General features: G+C 42.3%; 1 protein-coding gene across 21 annotated transcripts in view; it reads right to left on the bottom strand.

Moving 5' to 3' along the window:
• NRXN2 (neurexin 2) overlaps positions 1-18,672 on the bottom strand; it is a 961,844-nt gene that overhangs the window by 69,922 nt on the left and 873,250 nt on the right. For all 21 annotated transcript variants that reach the window (XM_073658329.1, XM_073658327.1, XM_073658343.1 and 18 more), the window contains one exon: positions 10,448-10,770. In XM_073658329.1, coding sequence (XP_073514430.1) covers positions 10,448-10,770 — 323 coding nt within the window. The remainder of the gene's footprint in view (positions 1-10,447; positions 10,771-18,672) is intronic.

Consider the following 18,672-nt stretch of genomic DNA (forward strand, 5'->3'; position numbering starts at 1 on the left):
ACATGTTCGGTAGTTTCCTCGGACCGAGACAGTCCAAGGAAAGAGTCACAGTATGCCCAAGCTGGATCTGATTATCAGATTGCACTTGGCCATGCAAGTCAATGGGTCCGTGGAAAAAAATGTGACTGCGCTGGGGCGAAATCTGAGTGCAATCCGATTTTCAAGGACTGGCAGGATGGAAAAGATGGAGAAATTCTTTTTTTCCCATCTTCTCCTCATTTGAGAAAGTAGGATCAAACTCTGATCACAGTGTGATTTGCATAATTATGTAAAAATGCAAGAGCGCAATAGGGTCTTATCCAACATAAATGAAGCAATGGAACTGCTCACCTAATAGGGTTGTACGTGACACAACACCTAAAAAACTTGGAATCCAGATGCTGCAGCTTTCTGGGGATATGTCAGATGAGATGCCGGGAAAACGAAGTTGTTCTGCGCTCTCTGGAGTCATGACAAACCAGTAGTGTATAAAAAATGAAGGTTTATTGTCCTACGCGTTTCAGAGTCCACCAACTCCTTCCTCAGGTTATGTAGGGTTGTCCTGAGGAGGGAGTCGGTGGTCTCTGAAAAGCGTAGACAATAAACCTTCATTTTTTATACACTACTGGTTTGTCGTGACTCCAGAGAATGCAGAACAACTTCCTTTTCCCGGCATCTAATCTGATTTTCATAATTGGCCCGATTCTCACGGATGAGAGAAAATACGCTGGTGTGACCCCAGCCTTAAAGTGCTGCTACTATTTTGTGCACAAAGGATATAAGGTATTAAAGAAGTTGTCCGGTACTTTTTTTAAATTGCCCAATGTATTCAGCATGTGGGCATAAGTATATTTGTAAATACCTTGTGTTGCTGATAATGCCTGTGAGTGGCGCTATCCTTGGCCGCTCACAGGCAGCACGTGACCCCGAGCTGACGTCACGACAAGTGAGGCGTGACTCAGCGCTGGGGTCCCCGCGGTGGCTGCTGGGTTGTGTGGGGGGGTTATTCCCCTGTGTCACACCCGGCATCCACTGTGCGCTTTCCCAATGAATAGGGAGAGGCAGAGCACGCGGTGTGACGGAGGGGAATAACCCCCCCCCCACAACCCAGCAGCCACCGTGGAACGCAGAAGAGGGACCCCCGCCTGCAGCCTGGACTTGTCGTGACGTCAGCGGATGTCAGCGCCGGCTGCAGCCAGGGGTCACATGATGCCTGTGAGCGGCCAGTGATAGCGCCGCTCACAGGCATTATCTGCAACACAAGGTATTTACAGAGATACTTATGCCCACATGCTGAATACATTGGGCAACTTAAAAAAATACGGGACAACCCCTTTAATAGTTTATTCCGAATTTACTGATCAGTGAAGCTCCACGATCAGTGGCTGAATCCGCAGATTTGGAACTCCCACTAGTAGTAGCTGCAGGTAACCAGAATTTATCATTTACTTTATTAATCTGTCCCTCTGTTCTGCTGAGAATCAAATCTGCTATTAAGGGTGCTCATTGCGCCGCTCCACCCCCAGATTTTGCATCCCTCTTTATTGATTGACAGCACTGGCTTGCCCTCGGGCATGCATTGGCACGCAGCCCTCTCCTCCTCACTCCGAGACGGTTCCTTTACACGTGCAGCTGTATCTGTGTAGCAAGCGGTCGCAGCACAGAGGGAAGATGGCTGTGTGCAAGAGCGCGCTCCGGCACTCGTATATGACCGCATGCCCGAGCTTTCTCTTCAGACAGCGCTTGCTCCAGGCAAAACAGCGCTGTCATTCAACATAGAGTGAGGCCAAGTCATGTCAAATCTGGAGGGGTGGAAAGACGTCCTTAGACACCTGCCCATGCCAAGAATGCACCAAGCATCTTAATTAACATATTAGATTCAGCAGAATGAAGGGACAGATTAATAAACTGAAGAATTGATTTTTATACGGGATACGTTTTCTACATGGCTGTGTGATTAGTTTAAAATGCGTTTTGGGGCTGACAGATTCCCATTAAAAGTTACCTGTCAGCAAGATTTCACATCCCAAGCTATTTATATGCGCTTTCAAATGCAAGTCCAGCAATACCATTACAAGGCCAGTCCATTTCTCTATTACTGAACAATCAGCGTTTGAATTGATATGCAAATGAGGCTGAAGAGCTCTTTGTAGATCCGAAATCTCTGTCACTCCAGCTCTATTTCCCATGCAGTGCCGCCTCCTCCTGTTTAACTGATGGCGCTGCCTGAAGTCACACCATATAGAGGCTGAAAGTCAGGCAGGAGAAGGCGACGCTTAGCGGGGAATAGAGCTGGAGTGACAGAGGCTTCGGATCTACCATAGCCCTTCAGCCTCATTTGCATATCAATTCAAACTGTGATTTCTCAGGAATAGAAAAATGGACTGGTCTTGTAAAGGTATTTTTGGACTTGTCTATAAAAGAGCTTCATGCACATATAACTAGTTTGGAGGGTGAAATCCTGCTGACAGATTCCGTTTAAACCTGTGGCTATATACACTGCTCAAAAAAATAAAGGGAACACTTAAACAGCAGAATATAACTCCAAGTAAATCAAACTTCTGTGAAATCAAACTGTCCACTTAGGAAGCAACACTGATTGACAATCAATTTCACATGCTGTTGTGTAAATGGAATAGACAATAGATGGAAATTATTGGCAATTATCAAGACACACTCAATAAAGGAGTGGTTCTGCAGGTGGGGACCACAGACCACATCTCAGTACCAATGCTTTCTGGCTGATGTTTTGGTCACTTTTGAATGTTGGTTGTGCTTTAACACTCGTGGCAGCATGAGACAGACTCTACAACCCACAGAAGTTGCTCAGGTAGTGCAGCTCATCCAGGATGGCATATCAATGTGAGCTGTGGCAAGAAGGTTTGCTGTGTCTGTCAGCGTAGTGTCCAGAGGCACTACCAGGAGACAGGCCAGTACACCAGGAGACATGGAGCGGGCCGTAGGAGGGCAACAATCCAGCAGCAGGACCTCTACCTCCGCCTTTGTGCAAGGAGGAACAGGAGGAACACTGCCAGAGCCCTGCAAAATGACCTCCAGCAGGCCACAAATGTGCATGTGTCTGCACAAACGATTAGAAACCGACTCCATGAGGGTGGTATGAGGGCCCAATGTCCACAGATGGGGGTTGTGCTCACAGCCCAACACCGTGCAGGACGCTTTGCATTTGCCACAGAACTACATGATTGGCAAAGTCGCCACTGGCCCCCTGTGCTCTTCACAGATGAAAGCAGGTTCACACTGAGCACATGTGACAGACGTGACAGAGTCTGGAGACGCCGTGGAGAGCGATCTGCTGCCTGCAACATCCTTCAGCATGACCGGTTTGGCAGTGGGTCAGTAATGGTGTGGGGTGGCATTTCTTTGGAGGGCCGCACAGCCCTCCATGTGCTCGCCAGAGGTAGCCTGACTGTCATTAGGTACTGAGATGAGATCCTGAGACCCCTTGTGAGACCATATGCCGGTGCGGTTGGCCCTGGGTTACTCCTAATGCAGGACAATGCCAGACCTCATGTGGCTGGAGTGTGTCAGCAGTTCTGGCAAGATGAAGGCATTGAAGCTATGGACTGGCCAGCCCGTTCCCCAGACCTGAATCCGATTGAGCACATCTGGGACATCATGTCTCGCTCCATCCACCAACGTCACGTTGCACCACAGACTGTCCAGGAGTTGGCGGATGCTTTAGTCCAGGTCTGGGAGGAGATCCCACAGGAGACCATCCGCAACCTCATCAGGAGCATGCCCAGGCGTTGTAGGGAGGTCATACAGGCACGTGGAGGCCACACACAATACTGAGCCTCATTTTGACTTGTTTTAAGGACATTACATCAAAGTTGGATCAGCCTGTAGTGTGTTTTTCCACTTTAATTTTGGGGGTGACTCCAAATCCAGGCCTCCATTGGTTAATAAATTTGATTTCCATTGATGATTTTTGTGTGATTTTGTAGTCGGCACATTCAACTTTGTACAGAACAAAGTATTCAATGAGAATATTTCATTCATTCAGATATAGGATGTGTTATTTGAGTGTTCCCTTTATGTTTTTGAGCAGTGTATAAAGAGAAGTAGGATATTTTGATTGCTGTACAAGAAAAAATAGACTGTAGATTGCATGTCAAAATACAGTATATTAATAAATGAGGGTCTATTTAGGGTATACAAGTTGTGGGAACCTTTGAAGGTGGTGGTGGCCCTACAGGGCCCCCAATAAGGTTTCTGCAGCCCTGAACTGAACAGAATAGGGTTTGGCTGCTCGATACATCCACAGTAAATATGAAAGCCCTTATAACGTTGATGTCTTCAAGCCATTGTGTTTGCCTTCTTGTATTCTAGTGGATCGTTGCTGTAATCTGCAGTCATTTCAAGTCTACAAATAACTGCTGTGATGTTATAAAATGTATTAATAATAAGCAAATGTGAGTACAAAGCGGAACAGCTGGAGATATAACTAAGGACAATTGGATGACATGATAGGAATAGACAATATTTTCAATGTAAGTTTTGTTTCTTACAGTTCACTGCAGGGCGCTTCGTATTCGAAACAACTTCATTCCTCCTTAGTATCATAAGGTTAGTGACAACCTTTTACTTCTGGCTTGTGGCCAGAACTAACACTTTTCAGCCCCATCCCTGGCTGTTTTTTTGCTGGGTAAACTGTACTAAAATGTTAATTTTGGACTTTAGGTGGCAAGACTCATTAGAAACAAAAGTTTCTATTTCAATTATTTAAAAGGCATAAAACTTATTCCCTGTTATTCTGCTGTCACTAAAAATGTTCCTGTGAGATCAGACGGAAGGATTGTAAAGAATCTGCACCAGCAGGATCCAGTTTACTTAAACAGGCTGCAACAAACTAGAATAATGTAAAATATAACATTTATTGATGGATCAACACGGTAAAATGTGTGTGTATATATATATATATATATATATATATATATATATATATATTACGGGAAAGAGTAACACAAAAAAAAGGTCACAGAAGGCTAGCAGCTATTATATTATTTTCATACAGAAATCAATGAATCATTAGCCAAAAAATGAATGAACATAGATGTGCAACAAGGTCCCTAAATAAATGAATTACAGAATAAAGTGCAAAGTGCTGATTGTAAATTCTATAGAAATAGAGACATAGTTATTTAGTCATTGAGAAAAATGATTATAGCATATAAATGCATGAAGCAAATGATAATATAGCCTCTACTGACCCAGGTGACCAAATCCAATGCGCGTTTCGCCAGGGGCTTTGACCAGGATATGCGAAACGCGCGTTGGATTTGGTCACCTGGGTCAGTATAGGCTATATTATCAATTTATGTTTCAGTTCAGACTTCTAGTTTTTTTTTAATATTCATAGATTGTAGGAACATGCAATTGTGAATAATTCATGTATATTGTAGATGGGAATACCCCAATAATATAAGCATGTCCCCTGACTGTCATTGCACAAAAAGGTCATAGCACCAGGTAACTCCTGTCATAGATCTCATTGGTAAATCATCATCTCTAACCAATTTGTTTTCCTTTTTATCATACGTGGACTGTTTCTTCATGTCGCAGTCAGCGGCACACCGCATCTGTAGGAGAACACCCAGACTGTGATGTCAGAGTCTGCCAACGATTACAAGGCTACACCTAGCGCCACTGCTACCGACGAGTGTCCACCCTCTCTTCCACCTAAAATTTGACAGTCTGAAGAAGGTCGCCTGATGATCCGAAACGTTACCATAACAGCAGGGTAAAGCGTAATTAAAATGATGCACATCATGTAGCATCAATCAAGAGATGAGCAAATCGATTCGTATGGAATCAAATTCTGAATGAATTTCCCCCCAAAAATTCAAAATTGCCAAAATCTAATTTTTCTCCGGATTCAATTTGAACGAATCCAGCAAAATGTCAACTAGGACCAGTAAAGGGTTGACGTGGAAAAAAAAACCCCACTGAAACGTTATTTACATGACACTACCGCTGCAGCTCTCTGGTCCTTCACGTCGGTCTTCTGTCACTCCAATCTGGTACTGAAGCCAGGGATTGGTCTCAAATGTTGACGTGGTTACTTGACTACGTGAGGTCAATCTGATGTCCGCGATTGGCCTCACATAGCTAAATGGAGGGTCAATGCTAACTGAGATGTGTGTCGCCCTCACATGACCATGACAGAGTGAAGACAAACACAGACCTCTGCACTGGAATGGAGTGGAGCACCAGAAGGAGAGAAGACTGGTGTGGAACCCTGGGCAGCTGAGGCAGAGTCAGATCAGGTGAAGAAAAGTAAGTATGAAGTTTTTTTTCCAAAGCGGTTATCTGTAACTGTAACATTGATGGCAAATGTAATGCACAGTGTAGGAAAGACAAAGTGCAACACGATGAGGTGAGGGGACGGGAACCCAGACACTAGGGAGAGGGGGAGTGGAGACCTCCTATGCTGATCTAATATCACCCTGTCTCCCCTACCGTCCCTATACTGGTTCCTCACCAATCGCCGTACAGGAAACCTAAGCCCTGTAAATCCCTAGAGCTAGGCCCTGAATAGGGAAGGGGGAAGATGAGCACTGGTCAGTCCCCACTATAAACTGAAGACAACAAGGGAGACAAAATCAGGGGGAAGAAACTTAGTTTGAGCCAACTTCAGAGAGATTACATCAAACGTCTTCCAAGCACCAGAGAGGCAGTAAGCAGACTGCAATAGCTCCAAGCCTTCACAAGGGAACATGTGAATATCACCGGCCCCTACCGGCAGCAAACTGAAAGTATTTAAACACCCTGGCCAGGGTGTCAATCAGAGCAGGAGGGAGGTAGCCGCTGGGTCCTAAAGGAAGATAGATTTAAGAAGGCGTCTGTAATGCCAAACAAAGTGACCTTCTGCAACCTGTTGCAGAACGACTGCCTGCTACATCTGAAACACCCGTGACAGCATATCCTTAGAAAAGGTCATCAATGTCTGATAGGTGAGGGTGCAACACCTGGCACCCCCGCCGATCAGATGTTCCCGGTCTCGGCCAGAACCTCTCGTTTACGGACCTGCACAGCTCCGTTGACCGAACAGTGGCGTGACCTGGTACTGCACATCAATCCCCTATTGATCTGAATAGGGAGCAGATATGCTGTACCTGGCTGCGGCTACTATACAGTTGATGGAGTAGAGCTCCAAAACTCCAGCTCCAAAACTGAACCGTTCCGGCCCCAACCGCATCCAGCTGTCGCACCCTCACTGATAAGACATTGATGAACTATCCTACGGATAGGCCATCAATGTTAAAGTCCCGGACAACCCCTTTTATTTTTGAATCCCTCTGCTCATGGTAATCGGGGCAGCTTTGATTCCAACCAAATTTATTGGGGCCAAATCGAATTTGGTAGGATGAAATTTTCGGAGATTTGCTCATCTCTAGTGCAAGGTCTCCATTTCTCCAAAGTCACATAGTATTGCTGCATTACACTAAAGGGCTTGCAAATTGTCTCTTCAGAGAGGAAGGGCTTGTGACAGTTTGGATCCTCGGAAATCCAAGTTCTCTCATTTCTCCTTTAGTTCATGTAAACTTGAATTGAGCTATTAGACAGAGAGGAGGAGTAAGGGAATGAGATATTTTCTATAAATATCCCCAGTTATCTAGACTACATCAAACCTGTGTCAAATTACAGTCATACAGATGGGAAGAATTGACTCCTCCAGAAATTATGTGCCGACATCCTGGGCTTTTAGGAAAGACTTTGACAGCTACTATGCTAGCAAACGAAACTCTTTTTTTCCCCATACACATCTCCTGCAAGCATATAACAGTAAATGACAGAATTCTACAACCACAAGGGGGAGCTAAAGAACTACCTGCATACTATTAATATGTAGAATTGAGTGGTAACACTGTATGCGAGGAGTTCATTAGCCCCCTCTAGTGATGGCCAAATATTAGTGATTACTTCTTGTTTATGCAGGGGACTTAGTGCTCTGAAAACTGAGCTATGAGCACTATAAAGAAATAGAAATGATTTCCCTGCTTAACTCCTGAAGATGGACAGTTAGGGCCAGTAGCATGGTCGAGCACTGGCCCAAAATGCCCACTCTCTGATGCTGCAAGAAGAGGGATCTGTGCCTGAAGCTCGCCAGATCCAGCCAGCCGCAGACCAGCGTTTGCAAGCGTGCACTCCTTGCTCCCCCCAAAAATACACAACCTCAAAAGGTGTCTGGCAACCTAGACGATACGCAATACACTTTAGGATTAAAAATGCCTCCATTCTTGAGAAGAGAAGAATTTTTAACAAGCAGTAAATTGCAACTTTGCACGTTTTTACAAGGACTTTGCAATTTTACCCATTTGCTAAAATGGGATAATCCCTTTAAATGCATGTATTATTGACTTTTTGACAAATATTGCACTATTTGCCTTCTATAACCTCTGTGTTGCACTGTCTATTAGTGGCTGCAGAATGAGTTAACAGAGGATCATCATCAGTGAGCTCATTCTGATAAGAGAGTTTAGGTATCTTATCTTTGTTCTCCTGAGCTCCTTTTAGTTTACTTATGACCACATCAAAGTTCAGATCAACTTTCATTCTGTACTAAATAAGCTAAAAGGAGCTCAGAAGGAAAATAAGAGTTCTCTCTACTGTTAGAGTGAACTCACTAGCTGTTTCTCAGTTAACTCAATCTGCAATTCCCAACAGATTTTGCAACAAAGGAGCAATAAACGGTGCAACAATGTTAATGAAACTCAATTGCAAAAGTTATTTCTAGCCAAAAATACATGCATATAAGTAAAAAAATGCAATATCCATAAATAGTTTAGAAATCTTATTTCTGTGTTGACCTTTCATGGGTTCAGGTTTCAGGCCATCTTTGAGAAAAACAACAGTGTCTGAGTCACCAAATCTGTCCTGTTTTCTGGGAGCCCATAGTTATTCCTGAGCTTTATAACAACCAATCAGAATGTAGCTTCTATTCTTACTTGCGCGAAGAACAAAATAATTGTGGATTGTGATTGGTGGCTGTGACACAGATTTTGGAACCTTTTTTAGTGGCAGTTTGTAATTTTAACCTCTGATTACTAACACAAGAATGGAATATTTCTAAATATTTATCACTTGCTTCTCCATTAACGTTTGTCGTGACTTTGTATTTTATCCATCACACAGCAAAGGTGGAAAGCAGACAGAAAAATGAACGAGCACTGAGAGTTCAATTCAGAATTGCAAATTATTCACTCCGTTTCCTTTTCTTTGTTTATGACATTTCCTTTCTTATAAATAAATGCCCTAAATATGACAGCTCACATACATAAAACCGTAGTTTTTCCATATGTTTGCCCAATTTCTTTTAATTGATATTGATACAAATTGCATACCATTACCCAGGATAGTAAGCACCATATGGCCTTTCAATGCTTAGTTTGCTTCATAAATGCATTTCAGTAACATATCTTCTGCTTTATTAAATATATATATTATATATAATTAAATTATAGTATCTATTTTATCTGATTTTCAGTAATTTATGTCTTCACAGGGGTTTACCACTTTTAAATACAACATTTCCATAAATTAGATTTAGCAGTAGAGACACAATTTGGAACATGTCCCTTAAAGGGGTTATCCAGGACTATACAAATTTTTTACTGGTGATGTAAGAACTAACAGGCAGGTAGTTGCTAACTTCCTGCCTGTTGAGCCCGACACAGATCTATGCCGGCGATTCTGCGGCTTCCGTTGACTTCACGTTAATAGAGCAGCTCTGCTGTGTTGACGAGGCGTGACTGCCCATATCATGCTGATTGACCATTGGCTCCCCGCTGCTTAACTGCAGGGAGCCGGCTGGTAATTAGCATGACATCAGCAGTCACGCCCGGTCGACAGCACAGCCCGGAAGAAGAGCTGCTCTGTTGACGTAGAGCAGATGAATCGGTCGGTGACCAATCTGAGCTGGCGCCGGATAGAACAGACAAGTAATTTGCTAACTAGTTAACAACTACCTGCCTGTTAGTTTTTGGCTTGAAGTAAAAAAATAACTCAGTACTGTATAACCACTTTAGGTAGAGGTGAGCAATTTAATTTGATGTCCATTAATGGACATTGATGTCCTCAATGGAAGCCCTTCTTCTGGGCCGGCTTTAATGCCCTATAATGTCATGATGTTGTGGCATTAGGCCTCACGTGATGTCATGATGTCAAGGGATGCCCCAGATGTGAAGACCTACTGCCACCGAGGACCAGACTGGATTCCAAACAAGGGCAGCACAGATCCAATTGCTCATCTCTACCCTAAAGTCATTTTGAAGATACTTTAAAGTAGAAATATACATTGCGTTGCACATATGAAAAAGTTGGAAACCAGGCTAGATTACAGTGGGCAAAGGAAGAAATTGCGAAATGGCCTCCACCACCACCTAGGAATCTCCACCATCCAGTTCCATGCCGGTACACTTGTCATTGCATGTCATCTTGTGCTTACCTGTGTGATGCTGTCTCTCATAGTTGGGGATCTCCCTTTTCTTGTGGTAGTGGTGGCCATGGTCGTGGTTGTCTCCATTATTGTGGTAGACATGTCAGCCAGTAATGTGGTGGCTGTAGTCTCTGTGGTCATGACTGATGGAACTTCACCAACAAGCATTAGATTGCCTTCTGTCCTGACATTGGGGTCACTCTCTGCAGCGAGGGACAGCACTTTTAGGCCATTGTAATACAAGCCCGATATCTGACCCTGGAACGGACGTCCCTGGTCCTTTCCTCCAACCTTGATGACCGCCTGGCTGTTGAAGATGGTGAGCTGCCGACCTGGTTAGTGACAAGAAAGAAGGTTCATCAAGTTCTATTGCAACTGACAAGACATATTCAGAGGCTCTGCTCTATTGTACGGGCAATATACATCTGGTAATTAAGAAATTACATGTAAACGGCAAAATTATGGGAAAAAGAGGAGACGTGTCCTGTTGTGTTTTGTTTATTTTTTTTAGCCATTATGAATGGATTATTATGTATATGTTTTACTAAGCAAATATAAATGTAAGTAGAAAATATCCAACATTTTGTGGTGGCCATTGTGGAAACATCTACAGACTATTCCAGAATAATCTCTTCTGAAGGACAAACCCAAAATTGTCTTTTCTGCATAAGAATCATAATGTTAAGGATGATTTGCCGAAGCCACATTTCTTCAATAGCCAATATCTCTCTGTTCTAATTCCAATGATAATTGATCATAAATAACCAATAAATCTATGATCTCCATCGATCAAATGACTAAGAGATGACAAATCGATTCGATACAAATTGAATATGTGCAAAAGTTTTGGAAATTTGCTGGACCTCTGCAAATTTGAAGTTGACGTGAATCGTGAAAAATTCCCACCACTAATTTACACACTATAGAAGATTACTTGAGACAGAGAAGGCTCATATGACCTCAGATGTGACCGGATGGGCTTCCTCATAATACCTTTCAGCTATCACATCACATAGTATAGCACAGCCAATCCTATAAATGTACAAAAGCCAGAAGAAAAGCTGAGGCAAGGAATGCAGCAGCAATTTTGTACTGTGTTTGTTTAGTGAGAGGATATCACCCTTCACTCACAAAGTAACAATAGAGATAAAAAGCCCAAAAAAAAAAGAAAAAAAAAAAGCCAAAAAACTCTAAATATATTGTACAGATATTGTGTGTGACAAAACAGCAACGAAGAGCAAAAAAAAGGTGTCTCATTACCAAGGTGCCACACAAGAAACATCTCATGATGGGTAAAACCAGTGGGCTGTCTCAAGACCTTTACAACCTTATTGCAGCCACATACTGTATACAGAGGTCACTTTGTCTTTACTAAGGCTTGAAAGAGGTTAAACACAGTCCTAGGAGATCTCAGGGTGTATACATGTCTTTTCTGGGCTATAGAAGTATCTGCGATTGACGGTGAATTTATTTGGCACAAATCAAATTTTTGGGAAAAATTCATGGAATCTGGTGAATTTGAATTTTCAAGAGATTCGATCATCTCTAATACTAATGCAAGAAACTTGGATGTTCCTATGTCTCTACAGAAATTTTGAGACATATGTTGGTATCGCATAAAAACTACAAGATTTGTTATTGAAAAATATTTTTACAAATGAATAAGTGTTAAAGGGCACCTGATGCTACAGCGTGGCAGAAAAAAAAAAGTTTATTGACAGGCGGGTCCCGGCGGCTTCTCCCCGCCCACTGCCCTGGGATTGACAGGTCTCTGCCTACATGTGCAGTCACAGTTTGTTGTATTAGCAATTGTTGCTTTTTACATAGGACTGCAAGTAAACCTACCACAGCATTATAACAATATAATAACATTCAAAATAATTTTATTAATAAAGTCTGCTCGTACGATAATATATATGACTGGACTTCTAGACTTCTGTTGCACTGTTCCCCCCTTTACCACATCGCCCATCCATCTGTGAGCTGGCAGGTGATTTATTCAAGGCATAGTGTTACAACCTCACAAATGGGGTTATCCCTAGTAACCGGGCGGCCTCAGATTACTAAACTCTACGGATCAAAGCTAAATTGGCCGTGAGCAGAGGGCAAAGGAGGGGCAAGGAGTTCTGCCAATTCGCAAGCTGTGCTTTCTTATTCTTTCACTATACAGAAGGATTGAATGACACATTCAGCTCTGCTACATCTGTACGGCATTACAATGGCTTCGACAGTGAAACTTTATCCTTCACCTGCATGCCTGCTGTTATTCCCCATGTGTTGTCATCACCTTCGTCAACTGCAATTAGTTGCCTTTATTTTCTCAATTACAGTCATAAAATACTTCTTAAAGGGGTTGTCCAGGACTATGATATTGATGACCTGTCCTTAAGATAGGTCAATAGGTCACCTGGCGCCCCCACTGATCAGCAGTTTGCAGGTTTTGTACCCCCAAGATGTGCAGAGCCAGAACACCACAACTTGGGTACTGCAGCTCAGCTTCTATTTACATGAACAGGAGCCAGGCTGCAGTACCTAAGAACGGCCACTACAGAATGTATGGCGCTGTTATGTTCTGGATCCAGACACTGTTTACACCTGGTGGCTAAAAGCTGATCAGTGGGGGTGCCGTGTGTCACACCCCCTCCAATAGGATACTGATGAACTCACCTTAGGCTGTCAATATTTTGGTTAACCCCTTTAGCTGCCATAGATTTTAGGATAACTTAATTGGAATTATGATGTTTTCAGAGTTTGATGTGGCCAAGATGAAGACATTCACCATATGATTATTTGTAGATAGAGCGTCCTTGGCACAGTGGAATATTCAAGGATTGGAGCCATTGGCACAGTATGCTGCCAAATTGGCGTTTAAACCATCAAATAAAAAAAAAAAGTTCTGTCCCAGAGGAATGCTTTTAGGGGAGAAGACCTTTCAAAAAATCCTTTTATTGTCATGAATGCAGAGATTTTTTTATTCTCGAGATTGCTGCTTATAGTCTAGGTTACCCGCCACTTCTGTGGTCTGTCAGCGGTGGCCATTCTCCTTGGCAACAGTCCATTGCTTACTATCTGTTTAATAAAGAGCTTGCTATTGCTGCTCAGATCGATGGATGGATGCAGCCTGCTTCAGTCCCCTTGAGCTCATTTGATGTTGCAGAAAAGGAAACTGCCTCTGGTTGGAGCATTGGAGACTACACAGTTAAGGTCACAAGCGCAGCCGTGCCACTGTTCCAAGCTGTCAATCATTCAAAAGCGCACACTTCCCGGTGTGCTCCTGATAATAAAAGATCATGCAACCCCATTAAGAAAATATATACTCTAAGCTCTGAAAAATATTATATTGTATATTTACTAACACGCTTATCATTCATACACTCACACCTGAAGTTTATGTTCTATTTTGTTACATGGTACTGTTGCTGTGTAATATCATCTATATGGAACCAGTACTGTTTTTTGTAAGGCGATCCTAATATTAATTGGACAAAATAAAAAATGGGTCACCAGAACTTGATGTCGCAGCTCTAATATCGAAGAAGCACTGATCTGTTTAATTCTTCTAGATGACGCTACCACCATTATACACACTATATGTAGTGGATATATTTAACTCAGATGGGTCAAATTCAGCACCCCAGCTGTTGTCAGCACCATGGGAGATGTAGTTCATCAGCAGCTGGCAGATTGCTTCACACTGACTTAATGCAGCATTTGATTCAAATGAAATATGTTCTCATTCAAGTGGAATAATAATTCTCTGGACAATAACTGAGCAAATATTATCAGAACGTTTTAACTGCTCGGTTAGGAGATGGAGCAGAATGCAGAGTCTTTTCACATTTGCTGAAGGATTTTATTCTAAATGATCTTGATATAACTTTAATATTAAAATATATTGTTATTTAGAGTTAACTAATGACTTGTTTTGCTAAACTTTGGTTTTACCGGTGACAAAATGGGGCAAAATTTGGAGATGGTCCGCCACCTATGATCGATCAGAAATGTGCCATAAATAAGCAATTAAAACTGGCAAGTAAATTGGTGTGTGTGTATATATATACAGGTGTTCTCACAAAATTAGAATATCATCAAAAAGTTAATTTATTTCAGTTCTTCAATACAAAAAGTGAAACTCCTATATTATATAGAGTCATTACAAACGGAGTGATCTATTTCATGTGTTTATTTCTGTTAATGATGATAGCAGCCTTCAGCTCGTCTGCATTGTTGGATCTGGTGAGATGCACTTGTATATGTATGTATGTATATATGTATATATATATATATATACATATATATATATATATATATATATATATATAAAATATAATATAATGTATAAATGTATATACACACATACAGTACAGACCAAAAGTTTGGACACACCTTCTCATTTAAAGATTTTTCTGTATTTTCATGACTATGAAAATTGTACATTCACACTGAAGGCATCAAAACTATGAATTAACACATGTGGAATTATATACTTAACAAAAAAGTGTGAAACAACTGAAAATATGTCTTATATTCTTGGTTCTTCAAAGTAGCCACCTTTTGCTTTGATGACTGCTTTGCACACTCTTGGCATTCTCTTGATGAGCTTCAAGAGGTAGTCACCGCAAATGGTTATCACTTCACAGGTGAACCCTATCAGGTTTAATAAGTGGGATTTCTTGCCTTATAAATGGGGTTGGGACCATCAGTTGTGTTGTGCAGAAGTCAGGTGGATACACAGCTGATAGTCCTACTGAATAGACTGTTAGAATTTGTATTATGGCAAGAAAATAGCAGCTAAGTAAAGAAAAACGAGTGGCCATCATTACTTTAAGAAATGAAGGTCAGTCAGTCCAAAAAATTGGGCAAACTTTGAAAGTGTCCCCAAGTGCAGTTGCAAAAACCATCAAGCGCTACAAAGAAATTGGCTCACATGAGGACCGCCCCAGGAATGGAAGACCAAGAGTCACCTCTGCTTCTGATGATAAGTTTATCCGAGTCACCAGCCTCAGAAATCGCAGGTTAACAGCAGCTCAGATTAGAGACCGGGTCAATGCCACACAGAGTTCTAGCAGCAGACACATCTCTACAACAACTGTTAAGAGGAGACTTTGTGCAGCAGGCCTTCATGGTAAAATAGCTGCTAGGAAACCACTGCTAAGGACAGGCAACAAGCAGAAGAGACTTGTTTGGGCTAAAGAACACAAGGAATGGACATTAGACCAGTGGAAATCTGTGCTTTGGTCTGATGAGTCCGAATTTGAGATCTTTGGTTCCAACTACCGTGTCTTTGTGCGACGCAGAAAAGGTGAACGGATGGACTCTACATGCCTGGTTCCCTCCGTGAAGCAAGGAGGAGGAGGTGTGATGGTGTGGGGGTGCTTTGCTGGTGACGCTGTTGGGGATTTATTCAAAACTGAAGGCATACTGAACCAGCATGGCTACCACAGCATCTTGCAGCGGCATGCTATTCCATCCGGTTTGCGTTTAGTTGGACCATCATTTATTTTTCAACAGGACATTGACCCCAAACACACCTCCAGGCTGTGTAAGGGCTATTTGACGAAGAAGAAGAGTGATGGGGTGCTACGCCACATGACCTGGCCTCCACAGTCACCAGACCTGAACCCAATTGAGATGGTTTGTGGTGAGCTGGACCGCAGAGTGAAGGCAAAAGGACCAACAAGTGCTAAGCATCTCTGGGAACTCCTTCAAGATTGTTGGAAGACCATTTCCGGTGACTACCACTTGAAGCTCATCAAGAGAATGCCAAGAGTGTGCAAAGCAGTCATCAAAGCAAAAGGTGGCTACTTTGAAGAACCTAGAATATAAGACATATTTTCAGTTGTTTCACACTTTTTTGTTAAGTATATAATTCCACATGTGTTAATTCATAGTTTTGATGCCTTCAGTGTGAATGTACAATTTTCATAGTCATGAAAATACAGAAAAATCTTTAAATGAGAAGGTGTGTCCAAACTTTTGGTCTGTATAATCTACACACACTACACACACACTGCGGGTGAAATAAGTATTTAACAGGCCACCAATAAGTATATATATTTCTAAAGGTGCTGTTGACATGAAATTCTCACCAGATGTTAAAAACAACCCATCCAATCCACAAAGGCAAAGCAATCAAACCATAGATGTCCATAAATTGAGTTATGTGTAATAATGAAAAATGACACAGAGAAATGGTATTGAACACATGAAGAAAGAGAGGTGCAAAAAGCCACGAAAAGTCCTGACACCAGCTGAAATCTATCAGTAATTAAAAAGCAATGCCACTTAGTGAAAAATAATATCAGCTCGTTCAACTGATGGCCTGTAAAAAGGTGTCTCATTACCAAGGTGCCACACAAAAAACAGCTCATGATGGCTAAAACCAGTGAGCTGTCTCAAGACCTTCACAACCTTATTGCTGCAAAACCTAAGAATGGAATTGGTTATAGAAGAATTTCTAAACTACTGAAGGCTCCAGTGAGCACTGTTGGGGCTATAATCCAGAAGTGGAAAAAATAATTTCACAATAAACCAGCCATGACCAGGTGATCCCAGCAAGATTTCAGACAGAAGAGTGAAAATAATTATCAGAAGAGTTGTCCAAGAGCCAAAGACCACATGTGGAGAGCTACAGAAAGACCTGGAATCAGCAGGTACAATTGTTTCAAAGAAAACAAATAATGCACTCAACCTCCATGGTCTGTATCACGCAAGACTCCGCTGCTGAGCAAAAAGCATAGTTAAGCATGTTTAAAGTTTGCTCATAAACATTTAGACAAGCCTGTGAAATACTGGGAGAATATAGTCTGGTCACGTGAGACCAATATTGATCTCTTTGGAATCCATAATACACAGCATGTTTGGATTGCAAAAGGCACTGTATATCACCCCAAAAACACCATGCCAACAGTGAAGTTTGGAGGTGGGAACATCATGGTGTGGAGCTGTTTTTCAGCATACGGCACTGGCAAACTTCATGTAATTGAAGGAAGGATGAATGGACAAATGTACCGAGACATTCTTGATAAAAATCTGCTGCCATCTACCAAGATGATGAAGATAAAATGAGGGTGGACATTTCAGCAAGATAATGATCCCAAACACACAGGCAAGGAAACTCTCAATTGGTTTCAGAGAAAGAAAATAAAGCTGCTAGAATGGCCGAACCGATCACCGGACCTGAATCCAACAGAAAAGGTATGGAAGGAACTAAAGCTCAGAGCTCCTAGAAGGAGCCCACGGAAGTGTTTGTTTGGTAGAATGGGCCAAAATCCCACCTGAGCAGTGCTTGCGACTAGTTTCTTCATACAGGAGGCGTCTTGAAGCTTCATCACCAACAAAGGCTTTTGTATGACATTTTAAATAAATTTAAGTTAGTGTGTTCAATACTTTTTCCGTGTGTCATTTTTCATTATTACACATAATTTATGGACATCCTATGATTTGATTTCTTTGCCTGTGTGGATTGGATGGGTTGTTACCGACATCTGGTGAGAATTTCATGTCAATAGCACCTTTAGAAATATATTTTCTTAGATCAACCTTCTTGCAGCGGCATCAATTTTGTATCTCCCAGCACAGTCTCAGCAGCATGGAGCAGATAGCAGGACACTAACCATTATATGAGGACAGCCGGCAAGGCATTATACCGCAGCAGGACCAGTATCTGCTCCTTTACGCTAGGTCAAATAGGAGGAGCACTACCAGAGCCCTACAGAATGAACTATAATAAGCTACTGGTGTACATGTTTGTGACCAAACTGTCAGAAGCAGACTACTTTAGAGTGGCACAAAGATCCAACAAACTGTAGTAGGACCTGTGCTCACAGCCTGGCACTTGCCAGATAACACCAGGATTGGCCATTTTACCATTAACACCGTGTTGTCTTTACAGATGAGGGTAGGTTCACATTGAGCATGTGACAGCCATGAAACAGTCTACCGTGGTGAATGTTATGCTGCCGGCAACACCTTCCAGCATGACCTGTTCGGCATTGGGTCATTGATCGTCTAAGAGGCATATCCTTGGAGGGTCACACAAACCTCCATGTGTTAGCCAACAGTACCCTGACTGACTGCTGTTAGTGTCGGGATGATATCCTCACAGCCATTGCCAGACCTTATGGTGGAGCAGTGGTGCCAGGGTTCCTCCTGGTGCAGGACTATGCCCAGCCTGAGTGCGCAGGCAGTGCCTGGAGGATGAAGGTATCAATGTCATTGACTAGCCCTCAAGT

This window comes from Phyllobates terribilis, unplaced genomic scaffold, assembly GCF_046119375.1.
Source record: "Phyllobates terribilis strain yellow unplaced genomic scaffold, ASM4611937v1 Scaffold_13__5_contigs__length_258822181, whole genome shotgun sequence".
NCBI classification, from domain to species: Eukaryota; Metazoa; Chordata; class Amphibia; order Anura; family Dendrobatidae; genus Phyllobates; species Phyllobates terribilis.